This window comes from Lutra lutra, chromosome 9, assembly GCF_902655055.1.
Source record: "Lutra lutra chromosome 9, mLutLut1.2, whole genome shotgun sequence".
NCBI lineage: Eukaryota > Metazoa > Chordata > Mammalia > Carnivora > Mustelidae > Lutra > Lutra lutra.
Genome location: NC_062286.1, coordinates 104,650,025 through 104,669,589, shown reverse-complemented (window position 1 = coordinate 104,669,589; position 19,565 = coordinate 104,650,025). Strand labels below are relative to the sequence as shown.

Here is a 19,565-nt window from a genome sequence, read left to right as displayed (position 1 = left end):
TTAGAATTTAAAGAAATTAAAGTAATGGAATTTTACCTGCTACAATAATAGTATTTCTCAGACATTTGTATAACACATCACAATTTTCAAGCCATTGTTATCAGTTTACAGTGTGGGAAGCTATTTAGAGGAAGAGTCAGCTTTACAGCCCTCATTCTACCCCCAGAGTGAATGTGCACACCCCCACCCCAATACCTTCCACATCACAGCACAGTGCCTCTTGAAGTCCATTATGACACTCAGTGAAACCTCTGATTAGGTGAACCATGCCTGAAACCATTTTAAAAGAGGCATTTTGAGATTTGATGCCTCATTAACAAGACCACAAAGATCTTTAAGTGGTTCCTGTTTTTCTTCTTCCTGACAAACCATCAGAGTTGTTCTTTTTTAAATTAAAAAAATGTTTTTAACTTAAAAGTTAATTTGCAATTATTTTGAATGCTTCAAGTTATCCAATCAATTCGGTAACACCAGACACTTTTAGCATTTAATTTCTGCTTTGAGTTATATGCTACCTATAGTCATGATTAGAGAGGAAAAATAATGGGAATAATTTACTAATCTGTGTTTGGAATAGCAACTGCTTCTACTACCATGCTTTCAAAGACCAAGAATACATTTTGAAAGGTTGTCTGTGCATGCATATACATATGAGAAATGATTTACACTACAGATTTCTACTCATGGCTTTTACTTTAATTTGTAATTCTTTTTTTGGCTTCCCAAATGTACTGAAATACAAATTTTCCTTACTATAAGAGTGCTCAACTGTCAGATAAAGTTATCTTGACAGCACTATAATTTCCTTTTTATGGTTTAACCATTTCCAAATTTGAGGAAAGCATAGTTAGGAAATGACTTGAGGAGACCATTCTGAGCTTGCTATAAAGGACCTCCCTGAATCTGGAATCCTCTGAACACCCAACTAGTGGATGCCTGTGTTCTGTCCTGATAAGGGCTCTAAGCTGACTGGGAAAGTGGTGGGAATGACCGTCAGGAGTAAAAGAGGGCAGAGTAGGTGTGCCAGAGCAGTATTTCATACAGCAGCAAATATGGGAAGTGCTTCAACTAGATGAATTTGTATTTCAGTGTTTGTCAGAGACATATTTATAAGAGTTCTTGACATGTTATTACTTCTGCAGTCTTAATTATTATTTCATAACTATCTTGGATGCTATTACAGGATGAATTGTGAAGTCCTAATTCCCAGCATCTCAGAATGTACCTGTATTTGGAGATAAGATCTTTAAAGGGATAATTAATTTAAAATGAGGCCATTAGGGTGGGGTCCTAATCCAATATGACTGATGTCCTTATAAGAAGAGAAAGAGACATCAGGGGCATACAGCACTAAGAAAAGGCCATGTAGGGACATACTGAGAAGGTGGCCATCCATAAACCAAGGAGAGAAGCCTTGGTATGAAACCAAACCTGCTGACACTTTGATCATAGACCTCCAGAACTGTGAGAAAATAAATTTCTGCTTGTTAAGCCATCTTGCCTGTGGTATTTAATTACGATACCCCTAGCAAAGTAATACAGATGCCAACTCTGGATTGCCTGGAAAACAAGCTGCTCCTTCTCCCTGTGGGAAGGGATATACCCAGCCCAGCTTCCCATCAGATCAATGGCTACCTTCTAAAAACAGGAAGGACTGTAATTTCCCATGGTCCTCCAATGTTTCCAGGTACTGGACATCTGACTTTCCCAGGCAGCTGGGTACCCAAGTAGCCCACCTCTGACAAGGTCACTTTCTCATGATTATACTCAAGGTAGGCAGTTTAGTAGGCAGACCTTCCATGTGTCCACCAATCCTGGAACCCAGCTCACCTCTCTGTGAGGTGATGGAAGAACTGGGATTCTATGCTTTTTCTTGCAGACCCTCCTACTGTAAATTTCTCTAATCAAATCTATTCCTTAATCCCTGTTCCTTGTTGTCGAATTCATAAAGTAGAATCCTCTTATTAAAAAAAAAGAAAAGGGGGGCGCCTGGGTGGCTCAGTGGGTTAAGCCTCTGCCTTCAGCTCAGGTCATGGTCCTAGGGTCCTGGGATCGAGCCCCACATCAGGTTCTCTGCTCAGTGAGGAGCCTGCTTCTCCCTTTCCCTCTGTCTGCTCCTCCCCCTGCTCGTGCGCTTTCCCCCAAATAAGTAAATAAATCTTTAAAAAAAAAAAAAAAAAGAAAAGAAAAGGGACGCCTGGGTGGCTCAGTTGGTTAAGCGGCTGCCTTCGGCTCGGGTCATGATCCCAGAGTCCTGGGATAGAGTCCCACATCGGGCTCCTTGCTCAGCAGGGAGCCTGCTTCTCGCTCTGCCTCTGCCTGCCACTCTATCTGCCTGTGTTCACTCTCGCTCTCTCTCTGACAAATAAATAAATAAAATCTTAAAAAGAAAAGAAAAGAAAAGAAAAGAAAAGAAAAGAAAAGAAAAGAATCCTCTTATTGATAAGGAATAGAAGCAAAGCTTCGGAACAAAAACGGGCCCACTTGCTTGCTGCAGGAATTAATGAAAAAGAGCTGGAAACAACTTATTCTCTGTCATTCATACATTTACTTGTCCATTTAACTGATATGAATTGAATACTTATCATGTGTTAGACACAATGCTATATGTTGTATTTCCAAAGAGAATGGAGATGCTGTCTCAGCCTGGTAGCAGAGACAGACCAGTTTCCCAAAAATTACAATGCCATGGTAAAATGGTAGGCACTCTGTAATAAGGACTCTGGGAGTACAGGAGACTTGTTTGTTTGTAAGCAATAGAAACCTAATCTGATTGACTTAAGCAAAAGGAACTTACTGGGAGGCTGTTGAAATCTCATAAAGTCAATGGGGTCGGTCAGGAATCAAAGCTCTTTGGAAGCAGAGACAGAAGCTGCTACAGGATGGATTGAGATCCAATCCTTTTAGGATCTTCCCCTCTTCACTCCAGACTCCAGGATGATTCTGATGGGTCTAATTAGGGAAGATAAGCCTTCTTATCACGTTCCTATAAGAATGTATCCAGTGGGGAACACTTAATTCCTCAAAAGGAAATTGGGATGGTGAGAAAAGTAAAATGGATGATGGGAATCTTCCAAACAGCAAACGCCCCCTTAGGCACCCTACTCTCACTAAGGGAGATAAAGAAATCTTCACAAATGAAAGGACACTTTAGATAGTTCTTGAAAGGTAGATAGGAGTTTTTCAGGCCAAGAAGACAAAACTGGCATCCCATTTGGAGGAAGCAATCTACACAAATGAACCATGGGTATGAAACGATAAGAAGGGGGCCATGTGTCCTAAATAAAGGGCCGGGGTGCCTGGATGGCTCAATTGGTTAAGCAGCTACCTTCAGCTCAGGTCATGATCCCAGGGATCATGGGATTAACCCCATGTTGGCTCCCTGTTCAGTGGGGAGTCTGCTTCTCCCTCTGCCTCTTCTTGTTGCTCATGCTTTTTCTCTCTAAAATACAATACAGTACAGTATAATACAATACAATACAATACAATACAATAAAAGAATCAGGGTTTGAAGGTCATGTTTGGCCATGTGATCCAGGCTCGCTGTGGGAGTAAGTGATACTGAGGGGAGTGGACAGAGAGATGAAAAGGAAGTGGGAGAAGGGAACTGAGATCATTGTGAAGGTGAAGCCAAGTTTGTAGGAAAAAAAGAAGGGGCAGAAGTGGCAGGAAGGTGGTTCTGGTCAGACAATTATTTTTGAGTTTGAAATTATATTGGTGAAATACCTCTGTATGTGGCTGGTAAATGACTGATGAGAAATAGAAACAAAGATTATTGGAACTGAGAAGGTCTAGCAAATAAGACAAAGTCTTTTATATGGACATTTAGCCCTGCAGGGTACTGGTGGCATATAGCCATTAACTTACTGATGTGAGGGTAGCAGCCTAACTCCTTGCCTATGGAAAGAGGGGAAATCCTCTAATGCAATTCACATTTTTTTTTAAGATTTTTAAATTTTATTTATTTGACAGAGAGAGAGAGGGAACACAAGCAGGGGGAATGGGAGAGGGAGAAGTAGGCTTCCCGCTGAGCAGGGAACCCGATGCGGGTCTCCATAGGTCCCAGGACGCTGGGATCATAACCTGAGCCAAAGGCAGACGCTTAACGACTGAGCCACCCAGGCACCCCATTTTTTAAAAAAAGATTTAATTAATTTATTTATTTATTTAAGAGAGAAAGCATGAACGAGAGAGAGAGCAGAGCAGGGGAGAGGGGCAGAGGGAGAGGGAGAAGTAGACTGCCCAGCGAGTAGGGAACCTGATATGGGGCTTGATCCCAGGACCCTGAGATCATGACCTGAGCCAAAGGCTGACAATTAAGCAACTGAGTCACCCAGGTGCCTTGCAATTCACTCTTAAAGCCCTAAATTTCTCCTGAAACCCTCTCTTTGCCCAGCTCCTTCCCTTGCCCTATCCTGCATTCTTTACTCTCTTCTATGTTTCACCACAAAATCCTAAACAAATACTATTTAAATCATCTAAAAATAACAAAAGGAAAAAGAACAACAGATACATGATTTTGAATTACAAATTATAGCTACCTCAAAAATGACATAAAGTCTCATTGAGAGTTAAAGGAATTAAAAATTAAGCTAGGAGATAAACATCCTTTAGTCTGACTAAAAATCAGGTGCTTTCAACATTAAAATGATACAAAGAGATGAAAATGGGAAGTTTTTTCCCTTGCAGAAAATCTTGCCTACACAGGCACTGTATCTTTCTTACTTAATTTCAACTGAATTTGATATAAACCAACTTCAGCTTCTGATTTTCCGAATAATGCTTCAGAAAAGCTCTTCACATTTGCCCTTAATGTGTGCCAGGAAGATACAATACCAGATAAGGAGGGAGAAAAATATCCATTACTAAAAATAACATTCTATCTAAAAAAAGAATGACTCAGCAAAGAGTTTAGTCAGATAAAGATGTAATCAACTCAAATGCACTTGCATAAGAGCACAGAGATTTACAATAATCAAGTTTATTCACACTGTCCCTAGATCATTGCTGTAAAACATAAACACCTTCAGTGATAGTGCTAAGAAATGGTAGACAAATTGTGTTGTAAGTAGAACAATATTTTCTCCTCAAATATCTACTAAGCAAAACTTGTAATAACAAGGATTCTGACTTTCAAAGACTAATTGACTGCCTAAAACTCTTTAATTTAGCAGAAAGAAATATGGTTTATAAAACGAGGTGTCAAAACTAATAATTATATGTTAAAATAAAAGCTAACATTTATAAGCCACTTAGGACTCAGGCAGCTTTTTTTACTAATGGTAAGAGCAAGGAGCTATTATCATTCTTGTTTTACAGATGAGGTAATATAGGCACAGAGAGGTTAAGTAACTTGCCCAACGTCATACAGTTGGTACCAGGTAGTTAAGGATTCAAATACAGGCAGTCTGACAGTGCAGTCTGCTTAGAGCTAAACAAAATGCAGAATTATGTGAGAAACACAAAGTTACTATTACTGAAAATTTTGAAAAAATGGGTCTAAAATACATTAAGAAATAAATTTATTGTAATTTGTTAAGTATTTTAAACAATTGGTTATTTATGGTTATACTTCTTTTATCTAACATTATTGAGAGATGTGTTTCATATAAATCATCTTTTCCGCATCAGTTGAGTCATATCCCCTTTTATTTTGATTGATCTCTGACGGAATCTGTCTAAAATTCTACAATATATCCGTCCACCTTCCCCAACAGAAGATAATGAGCATGATTTAATCTGGCCTAGAGGATTCAGAGCATCATTATGCACACCTGATCATACGCAGTCCAGTTGGGTTGGACATGATTACTTAAGAAGACAGTGCTGTGGGAAACCTTAATGGGAAGTCCTTCAGTAGTGAGTGGGAGCAAAAGGAACAAGAGGAAGATGGTGACATGCTGTATTCTTACCCTCTGGGGGGTAAGAGTGCCTGCTCTCTGGGTAGATAATTAGCTGCACTTGCTAATTTGCATCATCTTTCATTATTGTTTCCCAAAGGATAAATGAGATAATTTAAAGTGGTACACACACAAACTTTAATATTTTGATAGTTAATATACTTAATATATATTCATCTATAGATTCTACTTGTCACAAGTGATACTCATTTTCATTTTTTTCTTCTAAAAAATTAACCATGAAATATTTAAACTTGGGTAAAAGATTAGAAGGCATACTTATCAAAATTTTGAGTGACAGAAAACTAGGAGAGAATAACTGATGAATTAATTGATGTCATCAATAGGTTGGAATAATAGTCCAAAGTGAACACAGTGGAAATTAATAGACATTGGTGTAAAATCTTATACCTAGATTCAAAAATTTAGATGAACACATACGGATTAGGAGATACTTGGCTGTGATTGTCAATTTTATCTGTCTACTTGGCTAGGCTATACTCCTGTTATTAAATCAAACACTAATCTAGTTGTTGCTGTGAGGGTATTTTGTAGATGTGATTAATACCCACAAGCAGGTGACTTTTAGTAAAGGAGAAATCTGGGTTTGCCTGATTTAATCAGTTAAAAGGTTTTAAGAACTGTACTGGGGTTTCCCTGAAGAAGAAAAAGTTCAGCTCCTTCCAGAGAGTTCCAGCCTGCTCTTCTTGACTAACTACCTTCTGGATTTGGACTTGCCTAGCCAGCTACCATAATCACATCAGCCAATTCCTTGTAATAAATCCTTTAATATATATCTTCTACTGGTTCTTTTTTTTCTAGTTGAACCCTGAATAATACACTGGCTTAGTACTTTCAGATGAGAAAAAGATTTCAGTCGCTCTAAGCTTGTTAAGAATCATCACTGTGAGTGGGTGCCCAAAACAACAAACAGGATCTTAGAAACAATCTACACAAGCTACTATTTGGGGAGGGAGGGCAACAACTCCAGTGAAGGAGTCCATAGAGGGGTTGTTCTGTCCAAACTCCTCTGCCATAATTTAATACAGACTAACACCTAATATCACTGAAGGAAGTGGTTCTAGTTTAATGTTAATAACTCTGTAAGAAATAAATGTATTAAATAATGTCATAAGCTGCATTGTATGATATTGTGAGCTTAGTCACAGGCATCTACCCAGGAGCTGCCATAAATATCTGATGAAAAATACTAGACTAGATAACCTCCAAATTTCCCTAATTAATTCTACAATTCTGTAATTTTACTTTTAATACCTATGCTTCTGTTGTATGCTGCTGAAAGTCCTCATACTTGTAGTTCATGCTAACTTCCCTTGTCTAGAAAACCTGGTGTGTTGGATGTCTTCTTACTGGCTTTCTAGATCCACTCCATCCTTCTCTATGCCCTGGGACATTAACCCATGTGGACTGCACCAATGGGCTCCCTTCCCCTCCAGCTTCTGATTAGGTTTGGTTGAAAGGCAGCAGTAGGAAGTATGAAGGGAAGAGGGTGAGGTAGGGATATTTATTCCCTGGCTCCCCAGTCTGGTTTGCTGCACGCTGGCTTAATCCCTTGTCCTGAGGTCATAGGTCTGTTAGAGAGCTCCCTCCAACATACATACCTCTTGGTTTCTTTCTCAGTATTCTAGTAGCCACTATAGCCTGTCACCCTTCAGGCCCAGGGTGCTAATGCCATTGGTGTTACTAGCCTGGGGATTACTTTGCAGTTTCCTTTCATCCTGTCTACACTTTCAGAAATAGACCCTTTATTAAACTTGTCTCAAATGACTCAATTTAAATGTGTCATTTGCTTCCTGTCAGAACTCTACCTGATACATCAAGTAACATACATATCAACATTTTTATGTCATATCCAGAACTCTTCAGCTAAACAGTGAAGCAGTCTTTTAGAGTAAATATGGAGGAAAATAGTCTTAAAATATTAAGATTATAAAAAAACATATATCAAAGTAAGAATCTCATAAAAAATTATCAACTAGAAACAAGAGTCCTTTCAGCTCCAAAACTAACCTCTCTCTCCTCTGGAATCCCTTAGTTCTCAATTTCTATCTGTTGCCCTTATTAGCCATGATCACCTTTCTATATGTACTTCTGTTGAAAAGAAAAATTTTCTGATTTATGTAAATCTTCAGAAATGGATATTATGACTGTTATAAGACAAGGCTTCTCAAATGTCCTTGGGATATTTAGATAACCTGTGATGAATGCAGGTATATTCTCTAGAGGTCTGGAAAGAAGGAAGGCATTTTTTTGAAGTCTTAGGTATGATATCAAAATAGGAATTTTGAAATCTATTGCATACATTATAGCTGTTAGCTGTTTTCAACTATTTACTATTATTTACTTCCCTTTAAACCTTCAAGTAAATTTGGGGCTCAGGAAATTGCAGCATCTTTATCACATAGTTCAATATTTGCTCAAAGCCATATTGAGAAGTATGAGATTAAAATTTCTTGATATTGTCAGCTTACTTTTGTGAGAGGCATATGGCATAATGGTTAAAACCTAGAGGATTTTGGCACCAGACCATCTAAGTTCAAATCCTAGTTTTCCTACTAAATATTTTCTGTGATGTTAAGCAAATTATTGTTCTGTGCTGTAGGTTTCACATCTTATAAAGTAGAGATAATAGAACCTATCTTAAAATTGGGTAAAACACTTAAAACAATATGGAAAATGCTTAATTAGAGATAGCTTATTATTTATTATTCTTAGGTATAATATAACCACTTCCACATAAGGGAAAGAGTTCTTTTTTGAGGGGTGGCATTACTTTCCCTTTTATTTTTTATTTTATTTTTTAAATTCCAGCATAATTAACGTACAGTTTTATATTAGTTTCAGGTGTACAATATAGTGGTTAATTTATTTACTCTTTTTGACAGCAGAAGCTTCCTCAACAATCTCTACTTACCTTACTTGACAAATCAATAAATCCTTTTCATTTCTTCTATCCATCTTAACTTATTTACTGATGTCCACAGCACACTGAATGCTAGCAGATTATAGGATTCTCTTTAGTAAATGTGTACATTTCTGTTCCCCAACCTTGCATGCTTACCAAAGATCAGGAGTGTTTGTTCCCAAACTTATCTGTGTCAGTTTTACTGTTTATTATAACTATGGATTTAATTAAATACCTGTAAACTGATTACATATAAGTGCAAAAAGAAAATTTGTTTCTATGTAATGTTATTGAACAATAGTGAGAAAATGTGATAAAGGAGAGCCATTAAAAATGATCCACTTTAATTATAGGTGAAGCATTTATAAATACTGAGGAAAAAGTCTGAAAATACCTGGAAGGATTCTGCTCACAGAATGTTCCATAAGTGTCTTTAGTTTCTTGTTTCCTTAAAAACTGGATTTGGGAAATCATAGATGATGCATTTGAGTGTGGTTTATACTAGAAAAGCTACTAGTAGCATTTCAGTATTCAGTATTTCAGTAGATCAATGCTAAATTTAACAGGCAAGTTGTATTTCTATGTCAAAAAATGGTCAAGTGAATGTTTCAATGTATATGATTCAGATTTAAAATAAATTTAAGATATGTACATACTTTTATAATGCAATTAAAAACTGATATCCTTAACTTTTCTCTGCCATAGAAGTTCCCTCTCTTAAATAAGATGTTAATAAAGTAGAAGTTCATATATATGAACTTGTTATACATATTATATATGAACATGTTATAAAAGATACATACCAACTTAAATACTGAAAATGATTCCTAAATTTTATAATTGAGGGCGATTAACTCCTATACATAGTAGTTATGGAAAACATTGTTTATATTTTCTAGTTCCTTCTTGCATCCAGAGAAATCTATCAACTAACTGGCTATGTTTTACTAGGAAGAATTCTAGATTGCTAGACAAGAAAAAAAAAAGAGGGCACTATATTAATTTTGGTTTTGTCTAAAGTCTAAGTGTTTCTATTAGCAGAATAACTGATAAATGCTTTATCCACATAATTTTAGAGATTTTTTTTTAATCCAGGAGTTCTAATTATCAGCCTTGCTTATTACCATCAGAACAAATTCTGAATCTAAAAGAAGCTGACAAAATTTAAAGCTTTTGTGTGTATGAATATTTATGACTATATTCTATTACTTTTCAGAAAGTAGCTCTAAAATTTTATTTTAGATTACATGAAGTTGTTTTTAATTTACATGGTAGAGGGAATTCTACCTAAAATAATTTTTAAAAAAGATTTTCTTATTTATTTATTTGAGAGAGAGAGGGAGAGAGAGTTTGGAGAGAGAAGCAAAGAATCCTTACGCAGACTCCATGTTGAGCCCTGAGGCTTGATACGAGGACCCCAAGATCATGACCTAAGCTGAAACCAAGAGTCAAACACTCTTGGTTTCAAGACTGACTGAGTCACCCAGGTGCTCCTACTTACAATGATTTGTATTTCTTTTTGAGATATCTTTATTTTGAATTCTTTTTATTCTTAATTTACGTTGAATCTTCTTTTTTCCTAAAGCATTTTCTCTTTGATAGATCACTTTAATCAATTTTCTTCGTTCCAATATGTGTGATAAAAATTGTTTGAGTTCGTTCACTGATACCTACAAAAGAAAAGATTTTTGCTCATTTTTTCATGGGTAACTTTTCAAAATGATACAAGAATATGAAAATTTTATCTGTTCATGTCAAAAATACTATTTAATGCAATCACTCTAATGCCTGCTTATTTTAAATCCAAATGATGATTTACTTCATTTTAAGAATTCATATCTTTTACGAATAAAAACCTTTTAAACCTCTTGCGTTTTCATCTGAACTTCAGAGCCACACCTTAAAACCTGAATGTTATCAATAAAATAAAATGGTAGGAGAATTTAACCAATTTTACCCTTCTAGTGGTAAGTTGTCATGGTAATATCAATTGTGTGAGCTAAAAAAAAAAAAGGAAGATGTTGGTATTCCTCATACATTACAACAAATTTATAATGGTAGTATAGACATAGTATAGAATATATAATGGTAGATAGATAGTATAGAAAATCTTGTCACTGTATGGAGAAAAATCTAAAAAAATGTTTTCCAAAGTATTTTCCAGAAGTTATATAATTAATCTATTTTAACTAAGGAAAGGGATTTGGAAGGATTGTCTTTGAGTAGTAGAAAATAATGAAGATTTTAAGAGAGAAAATTGAAAAGCTTTATGGAGATACATGTTCATGATTTACATATATACTTTTTCAGGGAAAATTGTATTTGGAGACAGAAAAATTCCTTTATTTGCCAACCACTACTTCCAAGAAGAGTAAAGGTTTTTGTTTGCCTTTTTATACAGTATCACAATTTAAACTTCCTCTTTTCAAGATCACTTTCTGGAATGCTTAAAATGCTTTCCTCTGTAGTAGCAAAGGCATCTGAGCAGTGGCCCAGAGGTTAGAGCCTATAAAGACATGGAATCACAAAAGGACTTATAAAAAAACCCACGGGGCGCCTGGGTGGCTCAGTGGGTTAAGCCTCTGCCTTCGGCTCAGGTCATGATCCCGGGGTCCTGGGATCGAGCCCCGCGTTGGGCTCCCTGCTCAGCGGGGAGCCTGCTTCCTCCTCTCTCTCTCTGCCTGCCTCTCTGCCTGCTGTGATCTCTCTCTGTCAAATAAATAAATAAAATCTTAAAAAAAAAACCAGCAAACCAGCTATATTGAGATATAATTCACATACTGTAATTATACATGTATAATTGCATGTTTAAAGTGTACAGCTCAATGGTGTTTAGACTATTCACAGAAGTGTGTGACTAGCACCAGTCAATTTTAGAACATTTTTATCACCTTAAGAAGAAACCATGAATCCTTTAGTTATTAGCCTTCCTATTCTCCCATTCCCCTACCCCCAGCCTCAACAACGACTAATCTGTGCTTTGTCTCAATGGAGTCCCCTATTCTGGATTTTCATATGAATGAAATCATATAGTATATAGCATACTATATGGGTTTTTGTGACTGACTTCTTTCACTTAACATTTTCCAGGCTGATCCCATGTTGTAGCATTTATCAGCAGCTTATCTTTTTTTTTTTAAATATTTTATTTATTTATTCAACAGGATCACAAGTAGGCAGAGAGGCAGAGAGGGAAGCAGGCTCCCTGCTGAGCAGAGAGCCCAATGCGGGGCTCGATTCCAGGACCCTGAGATCATGACCTGAGCCCAAGGCAGAGGCTTTAACCCACTGAGCCACCCAGGCGCCCCAGCTTATCTCTTTTTATGGCTGAATAATACTCCTTACATGGATATTCTACATTTTGTTCATACATTTGCCTGCTGATGGACATTTGAGCTGTTTCCAACTTTTGGCTAAAATAAATAATGGTGCTATAAACATTCATGTACAAGTTGATGTGTGGGTATGGAAGGACTTTAAATGTGATTCTTCTTATTGAACGGTGGCCAGATTAAGCAATTAAAAATACAAAATGCCCAGTTAAATTTGAATTTCACACAAGCAGTAAATTTTTTAAAAAGTGTAAGAATGTAACCAATATTGCATGTTAATAGACAGACCCAGTGTATAATGGCTCAAAATCAATGGGTGGGTGTTCAAGTCAGTGGCAGCTCTGCTCTGTGCTGTCATTCAGAGACCCAGGCAGGCAGAGCCTATGCCAAGTTTCAGCATGTGGATTCAAGGTTTCCCTGAGCATTTACATCTAGCAGACAGAAAGGGAAAGAACATAGAAGATCATGTGCAGAAAGGGGTTTTGTTTTGTTTCATCTGGTTTGCTCCTTTTTCTTTTCTTCAATAGGCCAGACCTGGAAGTGGCAAAGGGTGGCACTGATTTTCCATTGGCTGAAACTATCACATGGCATCACCCAAATGCACAGGGAGAATGGAAACATAACATACCTGGGTATCATGAAGAAGAGCACGTGGACTTTGATGAACCTCCAGCATTCTTTGGTACAACTGGGTGAACATATATCATTGCCATTAAAAGAAACGCAATGTTTCAATTCAAAAATAGGCAACAGCTTTGTGGAAGAGGCAGTACAAGTTTGGCAAATGCCTCTGATTGTCTGGTGTCATTCCTCCTATCTCCTCCTTCTATAGAGGCCATTGCTTCAAGGTTTTGATTCCTTTCCCACCCAGTAGGAGTGGGCAGAACAGGTGCCAACCAGTGTGTTAGGGAGCCCAGCAGACAGAGAGCCTTTCTCTAACCCTGGAAGGCACCCAGAGATTACATAATTCAATAATAAGTATAATTAAGTGTTTATCTCAGGCCCTGTTCTAAGAACTGGGGAGACCATCATAAAGAAAAAAAATTCCCTGCACTCAAAAGCTAATATTCTGGTGGGGAAGATAATAGACAACTAACCAATGGTTAAAAGCAGGTTGTTGTTGTTGTTAAGAGTAGAGATGGAATTGATAAAAGATGGTGTTATTTGGTATAGGATGGTTAGGGACAAGTTCTCTGATAACTTTTGAATATATCCCTATGTGGGTAAGGAGAGAGTTAGTCCTACAAATACCACAGGGAAGAGACTTCTGGCAGAGGAAACAGTAAAAGCAAAGGCCCTGAGGCATGAGCATACTAGTGTGGTAGTGAGATGGTGCAGCTGCTGCAGAATGGGGGCGGGGGAGTAGTAAATAAGACAGAGGGAGCTCTGAGGCTGGCGTCAGGATTCTGAACTGCATTCTGTGTGAAGGGCAGACTTTTGGAGGGTTCTGAGTAGAACAGTGATAATGACTGACTTACATTTCAAAAAGATCACTGTGGGTGCTGTATAGAGAATATTATGTGTTGGAGAAAGGGTGGAAAAAGAGCGGTCACTGAAATGAATTGGGTGAGAGTTGATGGCCATGAAGTAAGAAGATGGTAGGGGGAAGAGGTGATAGTTGTTGGTTTCTGAATGTATTCAGAGGTATTACTGGCAGGATTTTCTGTTGAAGGATTTATAATGTATATTTTCGTTTTTAAGCAGCAAACCCAATGGAAGTCTGTTTCTAAATGCTAAGTTTAATGTATGTGCTTTGGAAGTGTTTTTAAACTCCTAAGGGCCATTAAAGATTAACCATAGCTCTCAATCAGAGTGACATGATGTTCCAATAATGCCTTACCTAGCTCTCCTGCCTCTTCACTCCCTGTCTCCTGAAGATTCATGGCTGGATGAGTTTTTCTTATGCATCTGTTTGAACATATCACTGCCCAACTCAGAAACCCTCAGTTCTCAGTGACAACAAGATAAAATCAAAATTGTTTGGACAGAATCTAAGGTTCTTCTTAGTCTAGCTTAAAAATGACATAGTAACCTTACTTCTAATGACTCCCACACCTACATGGACATCCACAACAACCAAACTCTTCTACTCCCTGCTTCCCAAATAGAAGAGCTTCTTTCTTACTTTCTCATTCTTGCTTATTCAGTTTTCATTGCTTCCTCTTTCCTATTATCTCAAATATCACTCCTATTCCTAGGCCTACCTCAAATTCCTTCTACCCAAAGCCCTCCATTCCACTCTCCAACAGTGATCTCGCTTCCCTCCCACCTTACAGTGCCTTCCCTTCTTGGTTAGTAGTAGCTCACTGCTCTATGGTCTCTACTGCTGAGATCATTCCAGAGCATACATTTCACATTTTATCTGCTCAATTAATTACAGATGCTTCATAAAATTTTTTGTATAGTTCTCATCTCAAGTAGAATGTGAAGGGTAATCCTTGAGTAAAGGGGATCCTAATGAATGTGTGGATTTCTTTATTTGGGGGAAATCCCTTTTCTTAAAGCCCAGGAAAGGTAGAAGCATCCTCTCCTGAGTGAGACTAACCATCTGTGGGCTTGGAGAAAAGAAAGTTTGAATTTGTCTTACTGTACATTTAATCTTAATTTGTGGCTAGATCATGCTCTTTAATGGCTAGATGCATTTCTATGCTACTTTGCCTGAAAGCAAAAACAAACACACAACGACAGTACTGGGATGCAGAATACATTTTTAATAGCTTCCTGTTTAAAAGAGTAAGCTGTCTGCCAAGGCTAGAGGTTTGACTTAAGGTTTTTTTTTTTTTTTTGGTTGTTGTTGTTGTTGTTGTTTTTGTTTGTTTTTTTTGTTTTGACTTAAGGTTTTTCACATTGTTTTGTTTGGATGGTAATTAATAAGTTTTATTCTTAAAACAACACACAAGTTTACTTTTTAAACACAGAAACTTTGATTGTTAACATATGAACAGATAACTTACTCAAAATTGTTCAACATAATTACTTATACTCCAAAATAAATGTGTTAGAAATTTTTAAAATTTCATTTATATTTCCTTCTTAGTATTTTTTGTTCACCACTAATTAACTGTGTCTAACTGTGGGCAAGTTAATTAACTCCTCTGTGGCTCAGTTTAAAATAAACACAAGTAGTAAATATAAATGTAAAATGGGGGGTAATAATATTGCCTACATCATTGGATTATTGTGAGGATCATGTAAGTTAATACATGTGAAAAGCCCTGTATATAGCAAATACTCCATAAATACTAGGTATTATGATTATTATTATATTGACTATATACAGACTCAATGTAAATAAATGTTACTGCTTTTCTGTTTCAGATTCTAAACCACTAGGACCTAGATATTTTGGCTATTTAATTTGCTCTGTTCATCAGTGAACTAAGATGTCTTCAGCCTGGGAAATCAGTAAACACTATTATTACTATTTTTGAAATATAGTTTTTTAATCTCCTAAGCAGAATATCTTTGTTTAAAAATTTTTTTTGATTTTTTCTTTTCAGCATAACAGTATTCATTGTTTTTGCACCGCACCCAGTGCTCCATGCAATCCGTGCCCTCTCTAATACCCACCACCTGGTTCCCCCAACCTCCCATCACCCACCTTTTCAAAACCCTCAGATTGTTTTTCAGAGTCCATAGTCTCTCATGGTTCACCTCCCCTTCCAATTTCCCTCAACTCCCTTCTCCTCTCTATCTCCCCTTGTCCTCCATGCTATTTGTTATGTTCCACAAATAAGTGAAACCATATGATAACTGACTCGCTCTGCTTGACTTATTTCACTCAGCATAATCTCCTCCAGTCCCGTCCATGTTGCTACAAAAGTTGGGTATTCACCCTTTCTGATGGAGGCATAATACTCCATAGTGTATATGGACCACATCTTCCTTATCCATTCGTCCGTTGAAGGGCACCTTGGTTCTTTCCACAGTTTGGTGACCGTGGCCATTGCTGCTATGAACATTGGGGTACAGATGGCCCTTCTTTTCACTCCATCTGTATCTTTGGGGTAAATACCCAGTCGTGCAATGGCAGGGTCATAGGGAAGCTCTATTTTTAATTTCTTGAGGAATCTCCACACTGTTTTCCAAAGTGGCTGCACCAACTTGCATTCCCACCAACAGTGTAAGAGGGTTCCCCTTTCTCCACATCCTCTCCAACACATGTTGTTTCCTGTCTTGCTAATTTTGGCCATCCTAACTGGTGTAAGGTGGTATTTCAATGTGGTTTGAATTTGAATTTCCCTGATGGCTAGTGATGATGAACATTTTTTCATGTGTCTGATAGCCATTTGTATGTCTTCATTGGAGAAGTGTCTGTTCATATCTTCTGCCCATTTTTTGATATGATTATCTGTTTTGTGTGTGTTGAGTTTGAGGAGTTCTTTTAGATCCTGGATATCAACCTTTTGTCTGTACTGTCATTTGCAAATATCTTCTCCCATTCCGTGGGTTGCCTCTTTGTTTTGTTGACTGTTTCCTTTGCTGTACAGAAGCTTTTGATCTTGATGAAGTCCCAAAAATTCATTCTCTAAGCAGAATACCTAAACACCTTTTCATTAGCAGAAAATATTTTTATACTATATATTTTTCTGGACTAATTTCACTTAAGGACAGTAAACAATAATTTTAGCATATCCTAGGACCCCACTGTTGCTAGAGATGTCTTTGGTGCTGAATATAAGTTAGCCCCCAAATTTTCAATAGCAACAACACGACTAGTGTTAATAGGACATTAATAGCCTCTTCAAATAATTTCTGGGAGGCAGCAGGTATGAAACAATCAAGTAATGAACCAATCTGTTCTTTAAGAGTTGTAAGAATCAGTGATTCATTCATTCAGTATATTTATGCTGGGCATTCACTAGGAATTGGAAGATAGAGTCACAAATTAGACAGGGGAATCTGTCTGATCTTATGGAACTTCCATTTGTCTGTGAGAAAGCAATAACCAGTAAACAAATAAGTGAACAAGTTAGTATCAGGTGTCAATACATGCTATGAAGAGATTAAAACAAGGAGCTGTAAAGAGTGAAATACAGGATGAGGAAGGGTTGGTGCATAGCTAATTTAGACTGGATGCCCAGGAAAAGCCTCATGAAGAGGTGACTTTGAAGCCAAGAATTTAATGACAAGAAAGCAGTCCTGCATAGTTAGGTGGCAGAGCATTTCAGGCAGAGATAACAGTAAGTACCAATGTTCTAAAGTGGGAACAAACTTGTATGGTCTAGGAATAAGGCCCACGTAGCTGAATGAGTATGAGTTAAGGGAAGAATTATAGAAGAGAAAGAGAGAGAAGTAGGGGGTCACATCACAAGGGATATGGTTAAAAAGTATTTTATTAAAGAGATAAGAGGAAGAAACCAGAGGGTTTTAAGTGACATACTCTAATTTATATTTCAGAAAGAAAGAAAGAACATTCTGGCTGACATGTGAGGAGCAGAATTGCACAGGATTAAGAGTGGGAGGGAGCAAGAAGAATGGTTCAGAGACTACTGTAGTCAACCAGGTGAGGGATGATGAGATTTGAAGCACAGAAGCAATGGGGGTACACTACTTAGGCAAACTTAGGATATGTTTTGGAGATAGTGCAGCTGGGGATTGGATATGGATCAGATATAGGAATAAGAGAAAGGACAAAGTCAAAGATAACTTCTTGTCTTTTGACAAGACCAGTTGAGTGGATGGAGATTCCAGTTACACAGATGAAGAAGAATGGTCAGCGAGGGTGAATTTTGGAGGAGGGAATCCATCTCACCCCACTAGACACACAACTCTGTATATGGTAATGACTCCAAACTGGTTTCTGTTTTGTTTTGCTTTGTTTTGTTTTGTTTTGTTTTGTCTTAGAGGAGTAAGTGTGAGCCATGTTTGCTTTGGGATGAGAAATGAGTATCATTCCTTGCAAATGAGAGATAGGTGAGAAGTTAAAGAAGGACTGGTGGGTAAGGATTCTTTGCCTGTCAGTGCCTTGTTTTCCTTAGGGCTAAACAAAGGCTTTCTTGCTTTCCTTAACTAACTATGTCCCTTTTTCTTTCCTGGCTCACATGCCCCAAAATAGTGACTGCTCCTTGGCACTGTGTAACACCCTAAATTCTGCTGAAAAATTTCTCTGGAAAAAGAGCACATGGAAGTAAGAGCTTATTGAAAGCATCAGTGAGGACAATAGGAATGGCAAAAAAAGAACAGCTCAGCACCTCCTCATTAGTGGCCCTTGTCTAGGTCAATGAATGAGGTGTTACAGGGTTGTGGAAGAGACAGTAATACAGTACACTATTTTTGGTTTGGCAAGAGGGAGGAATTGAATTTCTACTTCCTCCACTATATATAGATGTGGATTCTTTTTTTTTTTTTTTTTAATTTTTTTTATTTTTTCAGCATAACAGTATTCATTATTTTTGCACCACACCCAGTGCTCCATGCAATCTGTGCCCTCCACAATACCCACCACCTGGTGCCCCAACCTCCCACCCCCCACCCCTTCAAAATTCCCAGATCGTTTTTCAGAGTCCATAGTCTCTCATGGTTCACCTCCCCTTCCAATTTCCCTCAACTCCCCTCTCCATCTCCCCTTGTCCTCCATGCTATTTGTTATGCTCCACAAATAAGTGATAGATGTGGATTCTATATCTTATGTTTAGGTCACTATATTTCCAAAGAGTATGAACATTAGTGCTCCAGGCATTATCAGAGTTAAGCCAAGTTATGGAGAAAGGCAAGAGGAAGTGGAAAAAAAGAAGAATTTTCTTTTCAGGTTTCCCTAGGTTATTGGTTCTTAGAGGAAGGTCCCTGGAATGACAACACCAAACATCACGTGGGAATCAGTTAGAAATGCAAATTCTCAGTTCCACTCAAGGTCTACAGAAGCAGAAACTTTGAGGGTGAAACTCAGTACTATGTGTTTTAACAACTCCTTCAGGTGATTCAGGTATATGCTAAAGTTTGGGAACTTTTGCCCTAGGTCATAGTGAAGAAGGTAGTCAGCCAAATTAAGTGGAATTAAAATACATAAATAAAATACAATAAAAATTTATATCACTCACCAGACAGTGAAAATATCTACACATATAGCAAAGATTCACACTGATGTTGTCTGGATTATGGTTTTATTTATTTTTTATTTTTTTTACTTATTTGTCAGAGAGAAAGAGAGAGAGAGAGAGGGAGCACAAGCAGGGGAAGTGGCAGGCAGGGGGATAAGCAGGCTCCCTGCTGAGCAAGGAGCCCTTGTGGGACTTGGGTCCAGGACCATGGATCATGACCTGACCCAAAGGCAGATGCTTAACTGACTGATCCATCCTGGTGTCCCTAAATTATGGTTTTAATCAGCCACTTAAGGTATATCAGATTATTCAAGCATTCTAGGTTGTCTTAAATGAATGTATATATATTTGGAAAAAAGAGACTGTC

General features: G+C 37.6%; 1 protein-coding gene across 3 annotated transcripts in view; it reads right to left on the bottom strand.

Moving 5' to 3' along the window:
• The window catches only part of SEL1L2 (SEL1L2 adaptor subunit of ERAD E3 ligase), a 109,399-nt gene that overhangs the window by 60,267 nt on the left and 29,567 nt on the right, over window positions 1-19,565 (bottom strand). For 2 of the 3 annotated variants that reach the window (XM_047745559.1, XM_047745560.1), the window contains exon 3: window positions 10,328-10,496. In XM_047745559.1, coding sequence (XP_047601515.1) covers window positions 10,328-10,496 — 169 coding nt within the window. Of the gene's footprint in view, window positions 1-10,327; window positions 10,497-12,786; window positions 12,842-19,565 lie in introns of those variants that run through there. The other variant, XM_047745561.1, reaches the window with a different exon arrangement.